The sequence below is a fragment of the Pogoniulus pusillus genome, chromosome Z (assembly GCF_015220805.1).
Source record: "Pogoniulus pusillus isolate bPogPus1 chromosome Z, bPogPus1.pri, whole genome shotgun sequence".
Lineage (NCBI taxonomy): Eukaryota > Metazoa > Chordata > Aves > Piciformes > Lybiidae > Pogoniulus > Pogoniulus pusillus.
The window spans coordinates 41,581,519-41,600,311 of NC_087309.1; the positions used below are offsets into that span (position 1 = coordinate 41,581,519).

The window sequence follows — 18,793 nt, forward strand, 5'->3', positions numbered from 1 at the left end:
AAGCAGGAGCTTTTAATGAAGCTGAGCAGGTGTGGAGCAGGAGGATAGATGCTGAAGTGTGAAGAGCAGGGCAGCAAGGTGTGCTGAGAGAACAGAACTGTTCAGAGTGCCAGTGATGTGAGCCAGCTGTGTGAGCTGCCCCAGGACAGTGAGACATGGAGGGTGACCTTTGGTGGCAGTCAATGCCAGCTGGGGCAGTCCTGGGGCTCAAAGCAGCTGCGTCTGAAGGAGAGCTGGGCAGAGGGGCTGTGTTTGCCCAGGCTTTTTGTGCCATGAGATCATGAGCAGGTTGTCTGACAGTGTGGGTTTCACTAGAACAGCTCCAGGTGTCTCTGGTAGTTTCTGTAAAGAACTGAGTCCTCCACAGGACATTTTATCAAACTCCCCCCAAGTTTCACCCAGCCCCCTTGCTGTGGCTGCTCCGTGTCAGCCTGTCAGGATGTTTCTGCTGCCAGACCACAGGCTTTGCTCTGAACCTGGGGCTAAATGAGTTTACAGCTCTCCGGAGTGCTCCAGAACACTCAGAGAATGCTGCTGCAGCCCTCAGAGCAGATGTTAATGCAGTGAAGAGGAAAAGTCAGTGTTTGGAGGCACCATGAGGTGCTTTGTATGCAGAAAAGTTTTGCTTTGTCGTCCCCAGGAAACTCAGATCACATTTGCTGTGACACAAAGGATGCAAAGCAAGCTCCTGTGACTCTCCATAGTCACACTTTTGTCCACAAGTAAACAAGTAAACAGAGGAGGCCACAAAGATGATACAAGGGCTGGAGCAGCTCTGCTGTGAGGACAGGCTGAGGGAGCTGGAGGTGTTCAGCCTGGAGAGGAGAAGGCTCCAGGGGGACCTTAGAGCTGCCTTCCAGTGCCTGAAGGGATCCTGCAGGAAGGCTGCAGAGGGGCTTTTCCTGAGGGTGTCTAGAGACTGACCAGGGGGGAATGGTTTGAATCTGAGGCAGAGCAGGGTTGGACTGAATCTGAGGAGGAGGGTCTTCAGTCTGAAGGTGGTGAGACTCTGGAATAGGCTCTCCAGGGAGGGTGTGGATGCCTGCTCTCCAAGGATGTTCCAAAGCCAGGTTGGATGAGGCCTTGAGCTATGAAAGCTAGTGGAAGGTGTTCCTGCTTACAGCAGGGAGATTGGAGGTGATCTCTAAGATCCCTTCCAACCTGGGCCATTCTGTGAGGCAGCTCAGTGATGTCCTTCACTAGTTTGAATTGGAATTGTTCCAAGTAATTTAAGACATTGTCAGGGTAATCAGTTTGTCATCTGCTGGGTCTGTCTCGTTCCCTGAGACAGCCTTGAGGATGTGTGGAGGCATCTTGGATGGAATCATTTTGGAAGCAGCTCAGCTTCAGAAGTTCTCCAGCAGTTTTGGGTGCAGCTCTGTGTGCTGCTGCCCTAGGATGGAGCACGCTGGGCACTGTGTGCAGAGGTGTGGGCACTTGTGCCTATGTACATGTGCTCCTACACCTGCACCCTGCAGACCCCACGTGAGGCTGTGCTGTGTTCTGCAGACCAAGTGGCAGTTAGATGGATGTCTTGAGACGTGATCACCAGCCTCACCAGCCAGCTGCAGGAGTGAGAGAGGAACTTCACAAATGGGCAGTGACAGGCAGGAGGCAAGGCAGGGTCTCCTCATCTGCTCCATTCAGAAGAGCAGGTGGGTGCCTGGTGAGCTGGCCGAGCTCATCCTCGCAGCCAGCAGTGCCTGGGTCCCCAGCGTGCTTCGGCCATGCCATGTCTGCTGGCTCAATTTGTGCAGAGTCACCTCTGTGTTTGCACACCCCACGACTGTTGGTAGACAGCCAGGTTCCTCGGCCAGCATCTTCTCCATGGGTTTTGACACCTTCTCTGGCTGTGTAAACTCCCATCAACCCCTCCCAGAGGATGCCCTCTGCCTTTGTCATTTTAAGGACCCCTGCTGGTGTTTGTCACAGGGATACGGTTGCCTCTGAGGACTGTGCTGGAGGCACAGGACAAGTCCTGAGGGTTGGGTGTAAGCCTCATGGCCCATGGGTCCCACTCCTGCTGGCAGTGCCGCAGGCCTCTGGTCTCCTCTGGGCAGCAAACGAGGAGCTTGTCCTTCTTCTCTCGTTCCCCGTTTTTCGTGCAGTGAGTCAATGCCCACTAACCCTGGGATGCCAGCACTGTGGGGGTCCGAAGGGACCTCTGAGCTCCTGCAGCCCAACGTCCCTGCTAGAGCAGATCGCAGCGATGGCTGTGGGCGCTGCTGGGGACGGTCAGCGTGAAGGAAGCGTTACCGGAGCCGGTCCCGCGCCGGTGCTACCCGGCCCGGCCCGGCCCGCTGCCTGCGCGGGACGAGGTCCGGACAGCTGCCGGAGCAGGCGGGGCGGCGAGCGGTGGCATTGTGCGAGCGCGGCGGCGGCCGCCGCGCCGGGGCGAGCAGAAGTGTGTGTTTGGCAAAGCTTTTGTCTGCTGGCGGCGGCTGGCGGCGGGGCAGCTCCTCGCAGCCGGCGCCTTGACAAAGCACCAGAGGATTGTGCTGGAAAGTTGTGTTCGGTAATTGTAGCCGTCGTGTCAGACCGTCACTGCCGGGGAGCTGAAGGATTTTCGCGAGATGAGCAGCGGTGCCAGCAGGGACCCAAGTCTCCTGGGCCAGCCGCGCTCTCATTAAGATTTGCCGCTAGCCGCGGCGGCGCTCGGCGGGTGTGTGACGTGCATGCTGTTCTTGTATGCTTGGCTTGTCAGCCCGCAGCTTCCTGACACTCACTTATGTCACTCTTTATTCGGGGAGGAAGAAGCTTTTGATAATTTGACAAGACAAGCTCTTAAACGATCTAGGTCATGGCCTTCACTGTCTGTGATTGTGAACATATTTCCTCAAAGCCCTGTCACTCATCACCGCTACATTTTCTCCCGGGGAGCCGCGGGCCCGTCCCGCTCCGCTGTCAGCGCCTGCGCCGCGCTCACCCGCGGCCGCGCACAGCGGCGGCGCCACCGCTCCCCGGCGCGGGCGCTCGCCCGTTAGCGGCGCTAATCCGCTCCCCGCGCCGCGCTCCCGGCGGGGCCGCCACCGAGGGCTCTCTCGGCGCAAGGCAGACGCCCGGCCGAGGGGAGCGGAAAGGAGGAAAGGCCGCTTAGTGCCGGTTTTGTGTTTGCTCATTGTTGTGGAAATATGAGAACTGGTGGCGAGGGCCTCGGCTATTGAGCACTCGAGCCCCGGTCTGCTGTCAGGGGCTGCCGGAGATTGAGTGTTTTATTTCCTTTGATGTTCGCGTTGGAGAATGGGGAAGTGGGAATTAAACAACAGACGCATTAAGCCGCTGTGCCGGTAAAACAGTAATTAGCGCCTGATAAAATCCAGTACGGGTCAAACCGCGCAGCACCCAGCCTGGACTCGTCTGGCGTGGCAGCCGCGGCTGGACCTGCCTCGGGTAGGCACCACCAACCTTTCCGAACCGACGCCGCCGCGGGCAGGGGGAAAGCGGAGCCGGGACCTCGGCGGCCCCGCCGGCGCGGCCCCGCTAGTACGAGCCAGGCGCCTTTTGTGCTGGTACATCTACATGCGAGTAAGGTCAGAGCGCTGGGGCAGGAAATAAATGCTATTTTATTTTAATGTAGTTCATCACTGCCGTCGTACTCGTATACCGCAGGGGCTTTTCTTTAAACGAGGGCCATTCACGGTTAAATACTTTCAAATAAATAAGGCAAGAGGCATGCTCGGTGGTGGTTGTGTTTGACTATGCTCTCTTCCATGGCAGACCTCTGTGCTTCGTTTGAGAAGCCGGCACTCGGCAGTAGTTGTTAATTGTAGTTTTTGTCCTTCCCTGCTAGGAGATGCAGGCAGCAGCTCCGAGCTGGTGTAGGACACTCAGAGCTGCGCTTCGCAGCATCGTTGTTTAGCCAGGCATCTGATTTCGCCTCTTACAGCCAGCTTCTGGAGTTCCTGAGCGATCGCTGTGCTGATCAGAAGCGAGGAGCATTGTATTGAGTCACCACCTGAAGGAAGGAACGTGCCTGGCCACCCTTCCCTTCCCTTCCCACCTTCTTACTATCTCCCTGGAGTTCACCCGCAGCCTTGAAGCACCCTTCGAGGTGGTGATGATTAAACCCTCCACTTGATGTTACTCCTGTTTCTTGCTAGCATTGCTGAAGGACTGTGCCTGTGCCTCTCTCAGGGCGTGGTGACAGCGGTGGCAACTTCCCTTCCCTGCCCTGAGATACAGATTTTTGCCCAAAGTAATGTCTTTGTGTCCAGAACAGGGACAAAACCCTCAGTCAAAATGCTCTAGATATCAGAAAAGTTGGAGTGGATGATCTTGAAGGCCTCTTCCAACCAGATATATTCTGCGATTATTCAAAAACAAAGCTTTAAAAAAATATATTGTTGTTGTTATTAAAAAGCTGCTGTGTGAGTAAAGGTCATGTCACAGAGTGGCATTTTGCCAGCATGTGACAACTCGCTGATTGCGATTTTTCAACCGTATTAGTGCAGGGATTCTGTGGTAATGGAAAACTACCCAGAACTAATGTAAAAATAACTGCCTGCCACCTCTGTGTGCCTGGCCCTCGCCTGCACTGCTTGCAGCATAGAGAGAGGAGTCCAGGGCCTGGGCACAGAAAGCTTCTAGCTGGGGAGCCTCTGCCTGCCACATCTCTGCACCTCTGCACCCATGGACCAGCGGGGGGAAATCCTTTTGTGTACGCGGAAGGCAGCACGGGGTGCTGAGGCTGTGGGGCGCTGTGGGCTGCCCTGGCCGGGCTGCCCCTGTCAGGCTGGCAGGCACCCCCATCCCCAAAAACACTAGTATAAAGGAGAGAGATTTGCCAGCAGTGTTTGAGCAGGGGCAGCAATGTCGGGATGCTATGCAGAGCAGACTGTAGATTCTTCTTGAGAAAATTGTGTTACCTGCAGAATGAATAATAAATAAAATCATTCCCTCCGTCACATCCAGAGGAAATGTGCCACGGGGTGGCTCTCAAAAAAACTTGGGCTGGTTTTTGAGAACTTTGTTTCTAATGCTGGTTGGTTTTGGTTTCAGGGTTCTTAATTATCTGCCGTGTCACAATGGAGAGAAGCAAGAATTTAGGCACGGGCAAAACGTATTCAGAATCCAGGGAAATGTTAATAGCTTTCATTTGCACGGAATCGTTAGGCTTCACCGTTGGAAAAGTGGAGCTACAGCATGCGAGGCAGAAGCCGTGCCATAACTAAAATTTCCTCTGAAAACAGTGGAAAATGGGACAGGGCAGACAGGCTGCTAATTGTCTACCTGACTCGGGAGCTGCTCTCGCAGGGGGGTCAATGTGTAAAACAACAGACGTGGACAGTCCCCACCCAGGCAGCCATGTGCACACTCAACGCTAAAGTGGCCAACAAAGTGCCGCTCTGACCTGTCTGCTTGGGGCTCGGAGAACGGAGAAATACTGTAAATTTAGTGAGACAAGGGCCCTCGAGAAGGTCACCTCTGTCTCTTTGACTTCTCCGATATTCTTTAGAGATGAGGATCTGCGTTTTCCCCTCTCGCGTTTTCCTCTGGTCTGATCGTGTTAACTGCTGCAACTCAAAAAATCTGCCTTGCAAAATTTTTCACAAGGGGCTGCAAGTTTGTGTGCCAGCCTGGCAAGTCAAAAAAGAGAAAGAAAAAAAAAAAAAGGGGGTGTGGGGGGAGGAAAGGAGGGGGAAAATAAGGCATTGTAAAAATAGAAACATTAAAGCAATCTGTTCTGCTTCTTGTTTACAACTCGCCTGACACCCGGCTGCTGAGGATTATTGCATGTAACAATTATGTTCTGATTAGGAAAAGAGGTTAAGGGCAAAACCAGTAAAATATGGCTGTTCCTGCCGGGAGGAAGGCAGGGCACCCTGTGATTTAATTTCCAAAACGATATGTAAATGCAGTGCCAGGAAATGCAGCATTCACACTGATTTCTGTGTTTTGCAGCACTTACACTTACTGCAGTTAAGAGCACACTGCTCTCCCAAACTTCTTGCCTTCAGAGGGAAAGGGGAGAGAGAAAACTTACTGGCTTCCTGACAGTGGCAGGGAGTGTGTTAAAGCAGTGTAAAATTCAATTAAACTGTCTAGCCAGGTTTCTGAAGCTGAAATGCAGACCCTTTCAGTTAAGCTTCTTATTTTCCTGTGACCGACACCGGTGGATGCTGTGTTATGCCAAAACCAACAGGCTGTAAAGCACCTTGTTTCATGCTCCTAGCTGATCAATATTTTTATTTTCCAGGCTTGCCCAGAAATATGGAGGCAGTATCACCTAACAGTAAGTAGAAACACCTTTTTTATTTTCTTCTACACCCAGCCTATTTACTCTTCTGTGAACTGCTGACCATAAAATATAGACAAGCATCTTCTGTGGGAAGATAATAAACATCCAAAGAGGTTTTGAGCTGAAGAAAGCAATGAAACACTACCACTGCTTTTTAAAGCATCTTTAGAAGTTATGATTTGGTTTTCATACTGGTATCTTTAAATTAGTGCCTCACAGCACTGTCTACTCTCAGCAACCGCCTGTGCCCATGTAAGAAGGGGTGAGATATAAGCTGAGATGTGTAGCAGAAGCAGTGATCCTATATCAGAGATCCCAGATGCTGGTAATTAGCTGCTGTGTGTGACAGAGCTTGCAAACTGTTTAAATGAGTGAAATAAGCCTCAGCCAGAGTGGGGATGCTCATCTGAGGAGACACTTTGTAAACTTCAGCAAACAATTTCTTGTGGGTAAGGACCTGGCTGTGTCTTCTTCTTGGGCCTGTGTTAGCTGATCTTTAGTCCCTGAAACAAGAGAAGAAAGTGAAACTTTGTCCACTGCACCAGTGTTCTACTGAAGATAGATACTTCCCTGGTGTGCAGAGCTGAGACAAAAATTAAACAAAATGTGCACCAGTGTGACTAACGCCGAAACCTGGAGCAGCGTTTGACTGGTTAAAGCAATGCTCAGTGCACTGCTGTCACACATCTTGAGTGGATTCGTTCACAGAATTGCTGTATGTAAAAACACCTTTAGAAATGTGGATTTTTGCTGCTCATCTGCGCCTTTGCTGCCCCTGCTCCCCGGATCAGCCTCGCTTGCGTTTAGCTCTTGGAGATAATTAATCACTGACATCAACCTGAAACAAAGCAGCAAAGTTTGTCCACTACTTTTCTTCATGGCTCTGTGCTCTGGGCTTTTTCCTCTAGAGCAGTAAACGGGACATGCTTTATAATGTGTTGCTTCCACATCTGCACGGTGCTAGAATGCTGTTTTTTTAGGTTTGGGGTTTGGGGTTCCCCCCCCCCCCCCCTCTGTTTTAGCTTCTAAATTCAATGAATAGCAGAAATCCGTGCTTAAAACCTCTCAATTTTCAGCATCATGGTTTTAAGACAAAGATCTGCTCTGGAAATCCTCCCCCTTTTCTGAGCACTTCCTTATATTTCAGGCAGAATTGGTGTTGACTTTTTCAAACAAACGGGGGAAAAAAAAAAAAACCCAAACAAAAGAAAGCCCTTCCAAACAACAATAATAACAACAACAACCCAACAAAACCCACAAACCAAAAACCCCACAAAAACAAACAAACCCCCTTACTAACAGAAAACAAACCCCACGGTGAGCAAAAGGTGTCTCAGTGAGCACTTTTTGTTTGCTGCTTTAAAATTTCATGAAGGAGAAGGGTAAATGTAGCCGTTCGCTGTCATCCCTCAGGGTGCTTGTAAAAACAGTTTCTGAGGTGCTGATGCTGTTTGGACTCTTGTAATCAGGCAGGTGGGTTAGATGCATCTTGTGCTGGGTGTTGTACTGAAGGGTAAGGTTTGGTTTAGTTTTACTCTGGCTTGCCACTGAAAATTCCCCATCAAGCAAGCTGCAGTCCACACTTGGAAAATACATGGGTTTTTTACAGGGGAACTTAAACCTGACCCAGGGGCAGAATTTGGGATATCTGAGGCAGAAAATTTTAGCTATGCATTCTGCAGAGTGCTCAGTTCAGCCCTTCCTGCATGTAAAGCTGAGGAGATTTGTCCAAATCAGCCTGTGTTAAGCAGGCAGCAGTGGAGAACACGAGTATTTGTTACAAGCAACCGTTGGGGCATCCTTGGTGCATTTTAGGGGTGTTTTGAAACCTGGTCAAATCTGGATATACAAAGAACAGACTGTGGAGCCAGATCCTCACTGCTGCTTAAATCATTTTATGTTTTGCAGTGAACTCTGAATTGTCTGCAAGTAATGCGCATTTTGGATACTTTGCATGTCTCTCTTTGGGATGTTTTGGCTCTGGTTTTGTGTTTGTGTTTGTTTTGGTTTTTGTTGTTTTTCTGTTTGTTGGGGGTTTGCTTTGTGGGTTTGGGTTTTTGGGTTTGTTGTTGTTGTTTTTTTGGGTTGGTTTGGTTGTTTTTAATTTTGTTTGGGTTTTTTTCATGGGCAGCCTGATTTTGACTCAAAAGTCTATTTAGTGCTCTGATTAAGCCAGGAATTTAAGTACCAGTGGTGAAAGATGTGCTCCATACTAGAAATAAGTTATAACCTGAAGAAGGTGCTTTAACTGAATGGTTTAAGTGTTTCAGTCCCAGCCTGAGTGATGCCATTTCACTGTTCTCTGCAGCCAGGGCAGGACAGCCTGCGGCGTTCCCTGGCGAGCCAAAGCTGCCACAGAAATGTTCGCTAAATTTATCGATGGACTTGTGGCTGAAATTGGAGATCCGTTGCTCCCAGGTCTGGCACGGTGCTATCTTTGGCTCAATTTGAAGTTAGTGCAGTTTCCCTGGTTTAACTGTCGCTGTACAAGCGGGACAGCAGCGCAGAGAGAATTAGCAGCAGTTCAAAGCTCAGCATTGTGAGTTCGTAAAACCTTGCCATGGCTGTCGCTGCGCCGCGGGGGCTGCGGAGAGTTTTTGCTGGTTTCGTCGTGGCTACAAGAAGCAAATTAAGGCTGACTTCGGTAAACTGATGAAGAGGGTTGCTCCGGCAGCTGCCCCTGAGCGCAAGCCGATGTAGGCGTCCAGGCTGTGGCCGTTTTTGCGGCGTTCCTCGGCAGCACCCACCACAAAGTTGGGTGCCTTGGTGCTGTGAAGTGTCGTTAGGAGGCTGCGCTGGGGCACCGCCAGGCAGCCTGCCTTCCAGCGCTCTCTTTTGTGAGGCTCTCGACGGCTCCGCGGCTCCGTGCGCCTTTGCTCGGAACCGGACTGCCATCTATTGACTCCGGCACAGCCCTGCACGGCGCCGGGGCCGGCTGGAACAATGACTCATGAGCGAACCCGTCCTGCGGCTGCGGCTGCTGCCCGGCGTTTGTTTGCGTTCGCCCTGCTGACAGATGCTGGCACGTTACAAACAATTTGTTGTGCGGGCAGAAATGTCTCACTCCAGCCCAAACTGGCTGCCGGCGCCAGCAGCCTCACCAGCAGAGCCGAAATGGGGGAAAAAAAAAAAAAAAAGGATTATAAGGGGAATATTTTAATTTGCCTTTTGATGGAAAAGGAAAGATTATCATATTGTATTCAATGAAGCTGAAATTTAAAGGCTCTGTGATAATCGAAGCTTTGTGAGTGGATGAAGTCAGCTTCTTTAAACTTGTTCTTTCAACTCTGTTAACTAAAATTATTCTGAAGAAAACTTAAAAAAAAAAAAAAAAAAGGGCACAAAATCCCAGTCAAAGTCAGCAGAACAATCCAATTCCATCGTGGTTTAAAATAATATTTAATAACCTCTCTGAGATGGTGATTTAAAACTTTCATGAATCCTTTCCTTTGTGCCCGCTCTCTGCATCTTCCTCCGGTGTCAGGGAAGGGAGATGACATTTGTCACAACATTTAGAGTTGCTCTCTGTGTAGGTGTCTGTTGGCAGCCAGTGGGTCGGTTCCGATACCTGCTGGCATTGATCAAAGGGGTTATTGTCAGTTTATTATGAAATCTTCTATCTGTCTTTGTGGCAGACCCAGACAGAGCAGTTATGATCACAGCTTGCTGCCGTGTAAATAGCAACACACACGGCTTCTTCTGCTGGTCCTAGGCAGCTCTTTGTTCTACGTTTATGGGGAAGCTTAGCTTACAGTTTGTGTCTTTATCAATGCAAGATGCTCACAAGCCCAGGGAACCATGGCCTGTGCTCCAAAGAGTGTGCCATCACCTCCCCTCTTCATCTCAGGGGTGCTCATGAGAGTGATTTTGCACCCTCAGAGTGCGTTCCTGCTCTCTTGCCCTTTCGTATTTCAGCTATAGAGGCAGGGACACTCACCGAAGATTTTGTGCTTGTGGAGGCCAGTTTAGAGCCCTGTAATTGTGAACAAAAAGTCAGTGGAAAAACTTGTGAGAACAAGGCAACGATTTTCATTCTTTTGGTTGGGTTTTGCAGTTTACAGGGTCCCTCAGTCTGACAGTGCCTTCCAGCTGCCTGTCCCACACAGCTCCCACTGCAAGGTCTGGGATGGAGGAGAAGGGACAGTCTTACCATGCCCCAGGCATGGAGGTTCTGCATGACACAGACCTTCTCGCGCAGTATGGAACTGCTGTTGATGTTCACAACTTTGGCTTTGGATACACAGCAAGGTGGGAGCTGGCCTTCAGTGGGGCTCCACTCCATGAAAGGAGGGAAACTGCTTGGACTGGTGGGTGGGACCTTGGATCTAGACCCACTCATGTCCTGTAGGTCACCTTTGGCTTTGCTGCTGGAGCGACCCAGTGAAACTTAGGGCAGATGTGCTGCTGTGAGCAACAGATGACATCAGTGGAGAATAAAGAGGAAACTTATTTCTAGCACATAGTGACCCATGTTTTGCCTCAGACGTGAAGCTGCACCACTTTTGTGTGAGCCTCCTGAAGTGTAACTGAGCCCATCCTGCACAGGGATACCCAGAAGAGGTGCCAAGGGCCATCCTGGCCATTTGGCCATGAAGCAGGGCGTGTGCTGCCTGTGGAGCTCCCTGCATGCACCGCATCGTCCAGGGTGACTCACAGTGCCTGACAGCCAGCTAAGAAGCAGGATGTACATAAAATAATCTAGGAGCAAAGAAGGCTGCAAGCATTGGTGTCGCCTTCAGTAAACACCCAGAGAGCAGTGAGGTGCTGCACCTAGAATGGGCAGAGCGAAGTGCTTGTGCCCAGCTGTTTCTGGGTGCGCACACATGTGTGCAAACACAAGCCCTGCTCAGATGAGGCATTTTCTTTCTGCAGGGACTGCTGATTTTTAACGACCTCGTCCTCCCCTTGTGCTGCCCTGGCTGTCAGGACTCCTTCCCCCATCCCCTGCCTTCGCCAGACTCATTTATATTAAAGCTCCTAGACCAAGATGGCCACCAACAGAGCTTTAGAACCATCAGAATTTTTAACTAGCAGAAGCTATCATTTAACATGCTTTTTGACAGTTTGTTAATCTTACTTTTAATCCACTTACACAAAAGAAGGTGAACCAGGAGCAGGCTGTTTCGGCCTCTCTGTGTAAGAGACAAGCAGGCACAATGCAGCTTTTGTGTTTAAATGTTGCGCTGGGGTTTCTTTGTGTGCGTTATTTTAGAGCTCCTCGTGGCCCGCCACTCTTTTCCCGGGATGAAAATGTAAGCAGTGCTGCTGGAAGGCAGCTTGTGCCCCTTACAATGTGGCTGCTGCAAAGGGAAGAGGTAACAAGCGGCTTTGGCCCAGAAAAGCACATTGAAGCTGGGGAGAGCAAGCGCTGGGTTTCAGAGGAGCCATGCTTGTTCTGGTGGTGAGGGAAGGGTGGGTTCAGGAGTGCTTCAGATGCAGGTCATGCCTGTACAGGTACTGGCCAGGCCTATTCAGGTGCTGGTCAGGCCTGTTCAGGTGCAGATCAGGGCTGTCCAGGTGCAGGTCAGACCCATTCAGGTGCAGGGCAGACCTGTTCAGGTGCAGGTCAAACCCTTTCAGGTACAGGGCAGATCTGTTCAGGTGCAGAGCAGACCTGTTCAGGTGCAGGTCAAACCCCTTCAGGTACAGGGCAGATCTGTTCAGCTGCAGGTCAAACCCCTTCAGGTACAGGGCAGACCTGTTCAGGTGCAGGTCAAACCCCTTCAGGTACAGGGCAGACCTGTTCAGGTGCAGGTCAAACCCCTTCAGGTACAGGGCAGATCTGTTCAGGTGCAAGTCAAACCCCTTCAGGTACAGGGCAGACCTGTTCAGGTGCAGGTCAAACCCCTTCAGGTACAGGGCAGACCTGTTCAGGTGCAGGTCAGGCATAGTGACCTGGCACACAGAGAGCAGGTGGTCATAGCCACTGTGGCCATGGCTGTGGTCTCTGGCCTCTGCATGCTGCAGGCCATGAGGCAGCTGCATTCCTGGGAGCGGTGTCAATGCTGTGCCAGGCTGTCCTCAGGTGTTTTAGGGTTGTTTCCACTGATTCCAGTAAAACCACCATTTTGCAACAATGTATTTTCGCTTACTGCAGGATCTCCGAGGAAGCCTCTGTGTGTCAGCACTTTGTGGCTTCTTGGTCACAGGGAAAGCAGCCCAAGGCTCCGGGAGATGTGAGTTTAGAGTATAAATGATCAGGATCACAGGAGACAGACACCTGAGTGTGGAGCTGTATGCATGATGCCCTGGAGAGCAAGGTGCCTTTTGTATGCGTGGCTTCATCCAGATTTCATGTGCCCTGGTGATGCCTGTTAGCCCCATTGGCCAGGAGGAGGTTGGCCAGGTCTGCCACCAGAGCTGGTGGCTGGTTTGGGTTTAAATTATCCACTTGCACTGTCCCAGCCCAAGCCCTGCTGCCTGTACTGGGAGGTGATGAGGATGCTTCTGAAATGTGTGCCCACCCTGCACAGGGGCCAGATCTGCTTTGCTGTGCTGCCAGAGGCTCTCTCCACTTTGCCTTGCACTCTTCGTATTCCTGCTAATTGTGATTTGTCCTGTGTTGTCGTTTCAAGTTTCAGGTGCTTCCGAGGCTTCCAGAAACCTGACCCCAACGTCTTTTTCTATGTATTTCACACCACGCAGTATTCATTTGGATTTTGTTGTTTTTTTTTTTTCCCAAAAAAAACAAGGAGAATTTCAGGTCCCGAGAAGTGCTGGTTTATGAGTACAAAGCATGTGCTGTAGCTTTCAGTATGGTTCTGTCCCAGTTTTCACTGGAAAACTGTGGTTAAAATACTACAGGAGACAGAAGTAGCTTTCAATAACTTTCTACAAACATATACATTTTTAAAAACAGTGTTTATAGTTGGCCTTTTCCTGCAGTAGTTGCAACTGACAGTAGTCTAACTGACGCTCCTGGCCAGTCATCAGCAGCCAATACCTACGTGGGTTTTGCAGGTCGTTTCAGTTGGAAATGGGAAACTCAGGCTGTTCACCTGTGAAACACTGACACATCTGGCTCTTGCCAGGCTAGTCCAGGCTGCTGCACAGACCCAAGGGGCCGTTCTAGGTGGTACTGGCATTACCACCAGCAGCCCTTGCATCTGCTGTCACTTAACCTGAATCACACCAGTACAGCAGCAAGCACACCAGCAATTCTCTGACATCTGTCTGCCTCCTGCTCTTCCCACTCCATCTCCTCAGAAAATAAAATAAAACAAAAGGTGCTTTCAGGCTGGGGGTTAAAGACTTGATCACACCATGATCAGGAACTGCACTTCATGGGAGCAGTCTGGGACTGAGGTGGACTTGACTGGCTGAACTGAGTAATTTCTTTGGTTTGGGGATTCAAAATAACCTCAAAACGTTTGCCTTTGGGAAATGGCAGTCCCTGGCTTCAATATGCACCTCACTGTTGTGTAAGGAGCTCTCTTGTCTGCAAAGCAACCTTTTGGGCCTGCCTGTATGGGGGAGAAGGAGGAGAGCAGGGGATGGAAATTGATGTATTTTGATACTGTGGGTGTTTATATCTCCGTTGAGCTAAGCCCTGCATGCCTGGCAGGCTGTGTAGGCTCTGACACTTCCCGAGCATTGTGCCAGCAGTCCCAGAGATGAGGAGCGCTCAGGACTGGAGAGCTGGTCCCGGGATCCTGTGCCAGCTGCCGGCAGCAGCCTCTCCGGGACTAGCTGCCCTGTGCATCCCTCCTGTGCTCCAGGCAGGCAAAACCTCTATTATCCCTATCTGCAACATGCCAAAACTGTTGGGAAAGGGCTCAATGAAACAGAGAACAGGAGAGTTGTGGCAGAGCTGCTGCCACTGCACCTCTCCATCACACGCATAACGGCAGTGCCGCTCAGGGACAGGGCTGGGCTGTTACTGCCTTTAATGCTTGCAGACTTGGCAGAAAAAGTCACCTCTCCTTTAGTCCGAAAAGGTGAACCTGGACAATCATTTAAATGTTTTTTACAACTTCAATTATCAAGTGGCTAAATCAGAAAAACAGAATTTTCAATGGAATGGGATTTGCAGTGCATCTCTGGAGAGGATTTTATTTCAGGCAGAAAAGGTAAACATTTCTGTGCCTTATGGTCTTCATGCTCCCTGAAACCTGCTCCTCTGACCTTGGTGTCAAGGGGTTTCTTCTGTTTTGTTAGAACTCAGAGTTGGTTTAAAAGTTCCGCAGGAAACTAAACATTTTCTGCCCTCTATTACACCTTTAAAAATGTATAAAATTGACACTTCCTCACAGGTCTGGATGTATTTTTGTATTTTGTAAAGAGGGGAAAATGTCACTGGTGCGTAAATCTGCGTGGCCTGCATGGACATAGTCCCCAGCTAGGTAAGCAGCTTGCCTGTCAGATGTGCACCCAGAAGCTGCTTGTACATTGCCCACTTCAGCGGCGCCGGAGCTGTTGGGCACTGCTGTGCCGGTGCTGTGCGTGGTGACACATTAAGGCTCCTTGGCAGCGGCAGCCTGCGGAGCCCGGCACTGGCAGCAGCCCAGGTGCTCATCCTGGCAGTGCTCCACATGCCAAGAGCAGGCAGCAGTGACCTCCTCACATTATGCTCTATTGTGTTAATGGTCTGTGGATTAGGAGTGCCTGAGACACTCCCTGGCTTAACACTGAGGTGTCTGTCAGGTCAGGGCTCACACTGTGTTAGGTGGTGCCATGCAAAGGGCAAAGTTGCCATCCCCAGGCCGGAATTATCCTGATTTTGAGTTTTGGAAAATCTAGCATAAAGGGAGTGAAATGGAAGTGGAGCCACTTGCAGAGCAATGAGCGGTGCGGGGTGAGCTGTGAGTGAGTTGGAGCAGATGATCTCTAGGTCCCTTCCAACCTGAGCCATTCTGTGAACATGCCCTGGTGCCCACCTATGGCAAGTTGGAGCAGATGATCTCTAGGCCCCTTCCAACCTGAGCCATTCTGTGTACGTGCCCTGGTGCCCACTGATGGCAAAGGATGGCCTCCATTCTTGGCTTCAGGGAGAGTAATCAGTGTTAACTGGTGTTAACACAGCCCAGTGGCCACCGGTGTGGCTCAGAACTGGGCACAAACAGCCACCCGCACTCTTCACTGGTGCTGGCAGCACTTCACATCCAAGCACACCACAGCCCAATCCAGCCTATCATGGACCCTTTTGTTGATGCCTCAGCAGTGCTGCAAAGCTGTTGCTGTGCCCCTGTTTGTGCTGCTGCCACAGCATGGCAGCAGCACAGACAGGGGCACAGCAAAGTCTTTGACTCTCCAGTCAGTGCCTGGATGCAGCTTTTTTCAGAGCCAGAATCAACTGCACTGATTTAAACGCTAAAAAGCTTTGCCTGTGATGCCCAGGCTCTGCCTCACTTACATTTCGCTGGCCAGTGAGGAGGGTTACATTAATTCTGTAGGCTATTCAGAAAGTCCCAAGTCCTATTAAAGCAAAAACGTTACAGGAATTCAGGCTGAAAGATTAAATTTTGTAAAGGAGGACGTGGGGAAAACGCTTTTGGTTATGGAGAGGTGTTCAAAGCGAGCCCCAGAACAATCCTGCTCCTGACTTCCCTCTGCTCTGGCCCCTCCTGTCCTGCAGCAGCGCCCTGCGCGTTCCACGCTCACTCTATGCCAGCGGCAGTCAGAACCCTCCAGGCACTGCCTGCCTGTCGAGACTGTGCCCTAAGAAAGTTGTTTCAACGGTGGCGCTGCCGCCGCCTGCACTTGGCGGCGAGCAGGCGATGCAGAGGTTAAAGGAGGCAGGAGGGAAGCCGAAAATCGTCAGCAAAGACGGGGAGAAGAAACCTGGGGGCTGCGCCGTGCTGCCCGTAGCGGTCACCGAGAGCACAGACCCTCGCCGCCGCTCCCCTCCGCATTCAGCCGCTCCGCAAACGGTGCTGCGCACAGCACGGGGCACGTGTGTGTGTCAGGAGGAACAGGATGGGTACTCGGCGTGCACAGGCTGGGCTGTTGCCGTGCATATGTGTTTGTGCCATCGTGAACACACCGGGCTGTTGGCGTGCACCTGCGTCTGTGTGTGTGTGTGTGCGTGCGCTCCGGGCTGTTTCTGTGCACGTGTGCATCTGAGTGTGTACACACTGGGCTGCTAGAGTGCATGTGTGTGTGAGTGTGCACATGCTGGGCTGCTGGTGTGCATGTGTGTGTGAGTGTGCACAGCCTGGGCTGTTGATGTACATCTATGTGTCTGCAAGTGTGCAGAGGCCAGGTTGTTGGTGTGCATGTGTGTGTTTGCATGTATACACACTACACTATTGGTGTGCATGTGTGTGTGTGTGTTAAGTGCACACAGTGTGCCGTTGGTGTGCATGTATGTGTGTGTGTGTACACAGTGCACTGTTGGGGTGTGTGTGAGAGGTGCACACTACACTGTTGGTGTGCACGTCTGTGTGAGTGTGCACACAGTGCTCTCTTGGTGTGCACATGGGTGGGTGTGAGTGTGCATACAGTGCGCTGTTGGTGTGTGTGTTGAGTGTGCACACAGTGCGCTGTTGGTGTGTTGAGTGTGCACACAGTGCGCTATTGGTGTCTGTGTTGAGTGTGCACACAGTGTGCTGTTGGTGTGCATATGGGTGAGTGTGCACAGTGTGCTGTTGGTGTCTGTGTTGAGTGTGCACACTGTGCTGTTGGTGTGCACATGAGTGGGTGTGAGTGTGCACACAGTGCGCTGTTGGTGTGCAAGTGTGAGTGCACTGTTAGTGTGTTGAGTGTGCACGCAGTGCGCTGTTGGTGTCTGTGTTGAGTGTGCACACAGTGCGCTGTTGGTGTCTGTGTTGAGTGTGCACACAGTGCGCTGTTGGTGTGCACATGGGTGAGTGTGCACAGTGCGCTATTGGTGTCTGTGTTGAGTGTGCACACAGTGTGCTGTTGGTGTGCACATGGGTGAGTGTGCACAGTGCGCTATTGGTGTCTGTGTTGAGTGTGCACACAGTGCGCTGTTGGTGTGCAAGTGTGAGTGCACTGTTGGTGTGTTGAGTGTGCACACAGTGCGCCGTTGGTGTGCACATGGGTGAGTGTGCACACTGCACTGTTGGTGTGCAAGTGTGAGTGCACTGTTGGTGTGTTGAGTGTGCACACAGTGCGCCGTTGGTGTGCACATGGGTGAGTGTGCACACAGTGCGCTGTTGGTGTGCAAGTGTGAGTGCACTGTTGGTGTGTTGAGTGTGCACACAGTGCGCCGTTGGTGTGCACATGGGTGAGTGTGCACACTGCACTGTTGGTGTGCAAGTGTGAGTGCACTGTTGGTGTGTTGAGTGTGCACACAGTGCGCCGTTGGTGTGCACATGGGTGAGTGTGCACACAGTGCGCTGTTGGTGTGCAAGTGTGAGTGCACTGTTGGTGTGTTGAGTGTGCACACAGTGCGCCGTTGGTGTGCACATGGGTGAGTGTGCACACTGCACTGTTGGTGTGCACATGGGTGAGTGTGCACACAGTGCGCTGTTGGTGTGCACATGGGTGAGTGTGCACACAGTGCGCTGTTGGTGTGCAAGTGTGAGTGCACTGTTGGTGTGTTGAGTGTACACACAGTGCGCCGTTGGTGTGCACATGGGTGAGTGTGCACACAGTGCGCTGTTGGTGTGCACATGGGTGAGTGTGCACACAGTGCGCTGTTGGTGTGCAAGTGTGAGTGCACTGTTGGTGTGTTGAGTGTGCACACAGTGCGCTGTTGGTGTGCACATGGGTGAGTGTGCACACAGTGCGCTGTTGGTGTGCAAGTGTGAGTGCACTGTTGGTGTGTTGAGTGTGCACACAGTGCGCCGTTGGTGTGCACATGGGTGAGTGTGCACACTGCACTGTTGGTGTGCACATGGGTGAGTGTGCACACAGTGCGCTGTTGGTGTGCAAGTGTGAGTGCACTGTTGGTGTGTTGAGTGTGCACACAGTGCGCCATTGGTGTGCACATGGGTGAGTGTGCACACTGCACTGTTGGTGTGCACATGGGTGAGTGTGCACACAGTGCGCTGTTGGTGTGCAAGTGTGAGTGCACTGTTGGTGTGTTGAGTGTGCACACAGTGCGCCGTTGGTGTGCACATGGGTGAGTGTGAGTGTGCACACAGTGCGCTGTTGATGGTGCACGTGTGTCTGACTGTGCACAGGCGGTGGCGCTTGCTGAGCGTTCTGTGCCCACGTCCGTGTCCCCACGCCGCGGCTGCCCCCTCTCAACTTTCTGGCCCCACGTCCTTTTTCCGCACTCCGCCGCCGCCCACCCTCAGCGTTCTGGCCCCACTTCCGTGTGCCCACGCCGCGGCCGCCTCCTCGCAGCGTTCTGGGCTCACGTCCGCGTTCCCACGCGGCGGCTGCCGCCGCTGCTCTGCCTGGTGCGCTCGGCCCCTGCCGCGGCGCGCAGCCTGCGGTCCCTTCGCCGCGGCCGCGCTTAGGGGCCCCTTTGTGCTCCGGCCGTTCGTCCGGCATTGTCTGGCTCCGGCGCCGGTAAAATGCCCTGACAGCGATCCGGGCCGCGCTGAATGCCGGCTGCGCTTCGGACAATTGGCGGCGGTGCCGGGAAATATTCCTGAGAGGATTATTTAACCTTTCAATTTAGGGGGCACAAAGCCCGGCCTA

At 51.8% G+C, this 18,793-nt stretch overlaps 1 protein-coding gene across 1 annotated transcript in view; it reads left to right on the plus strand.

Annotated features, from left to right (window-relative positions):
- The window catches only part of ZCCHC7 (zinc finger CCHC-type containing 7), a 110,644-nt gene that overhangs the window by 79,841 nt on the left and 12,010 nt on the right, over positions 1 to 18,793 (plus strand). The window contains exon 8 of the mRNA XM_064140288.1: positions 6,197 to 6,232. Coding sequence (XP_063996358.1) covers positions 6,197 to 6,232 — 36 coding nt within the window. The remainder of the gene's footprint in view (positions 1 to 6,196; positions 6,233 to 18,793) is intronic.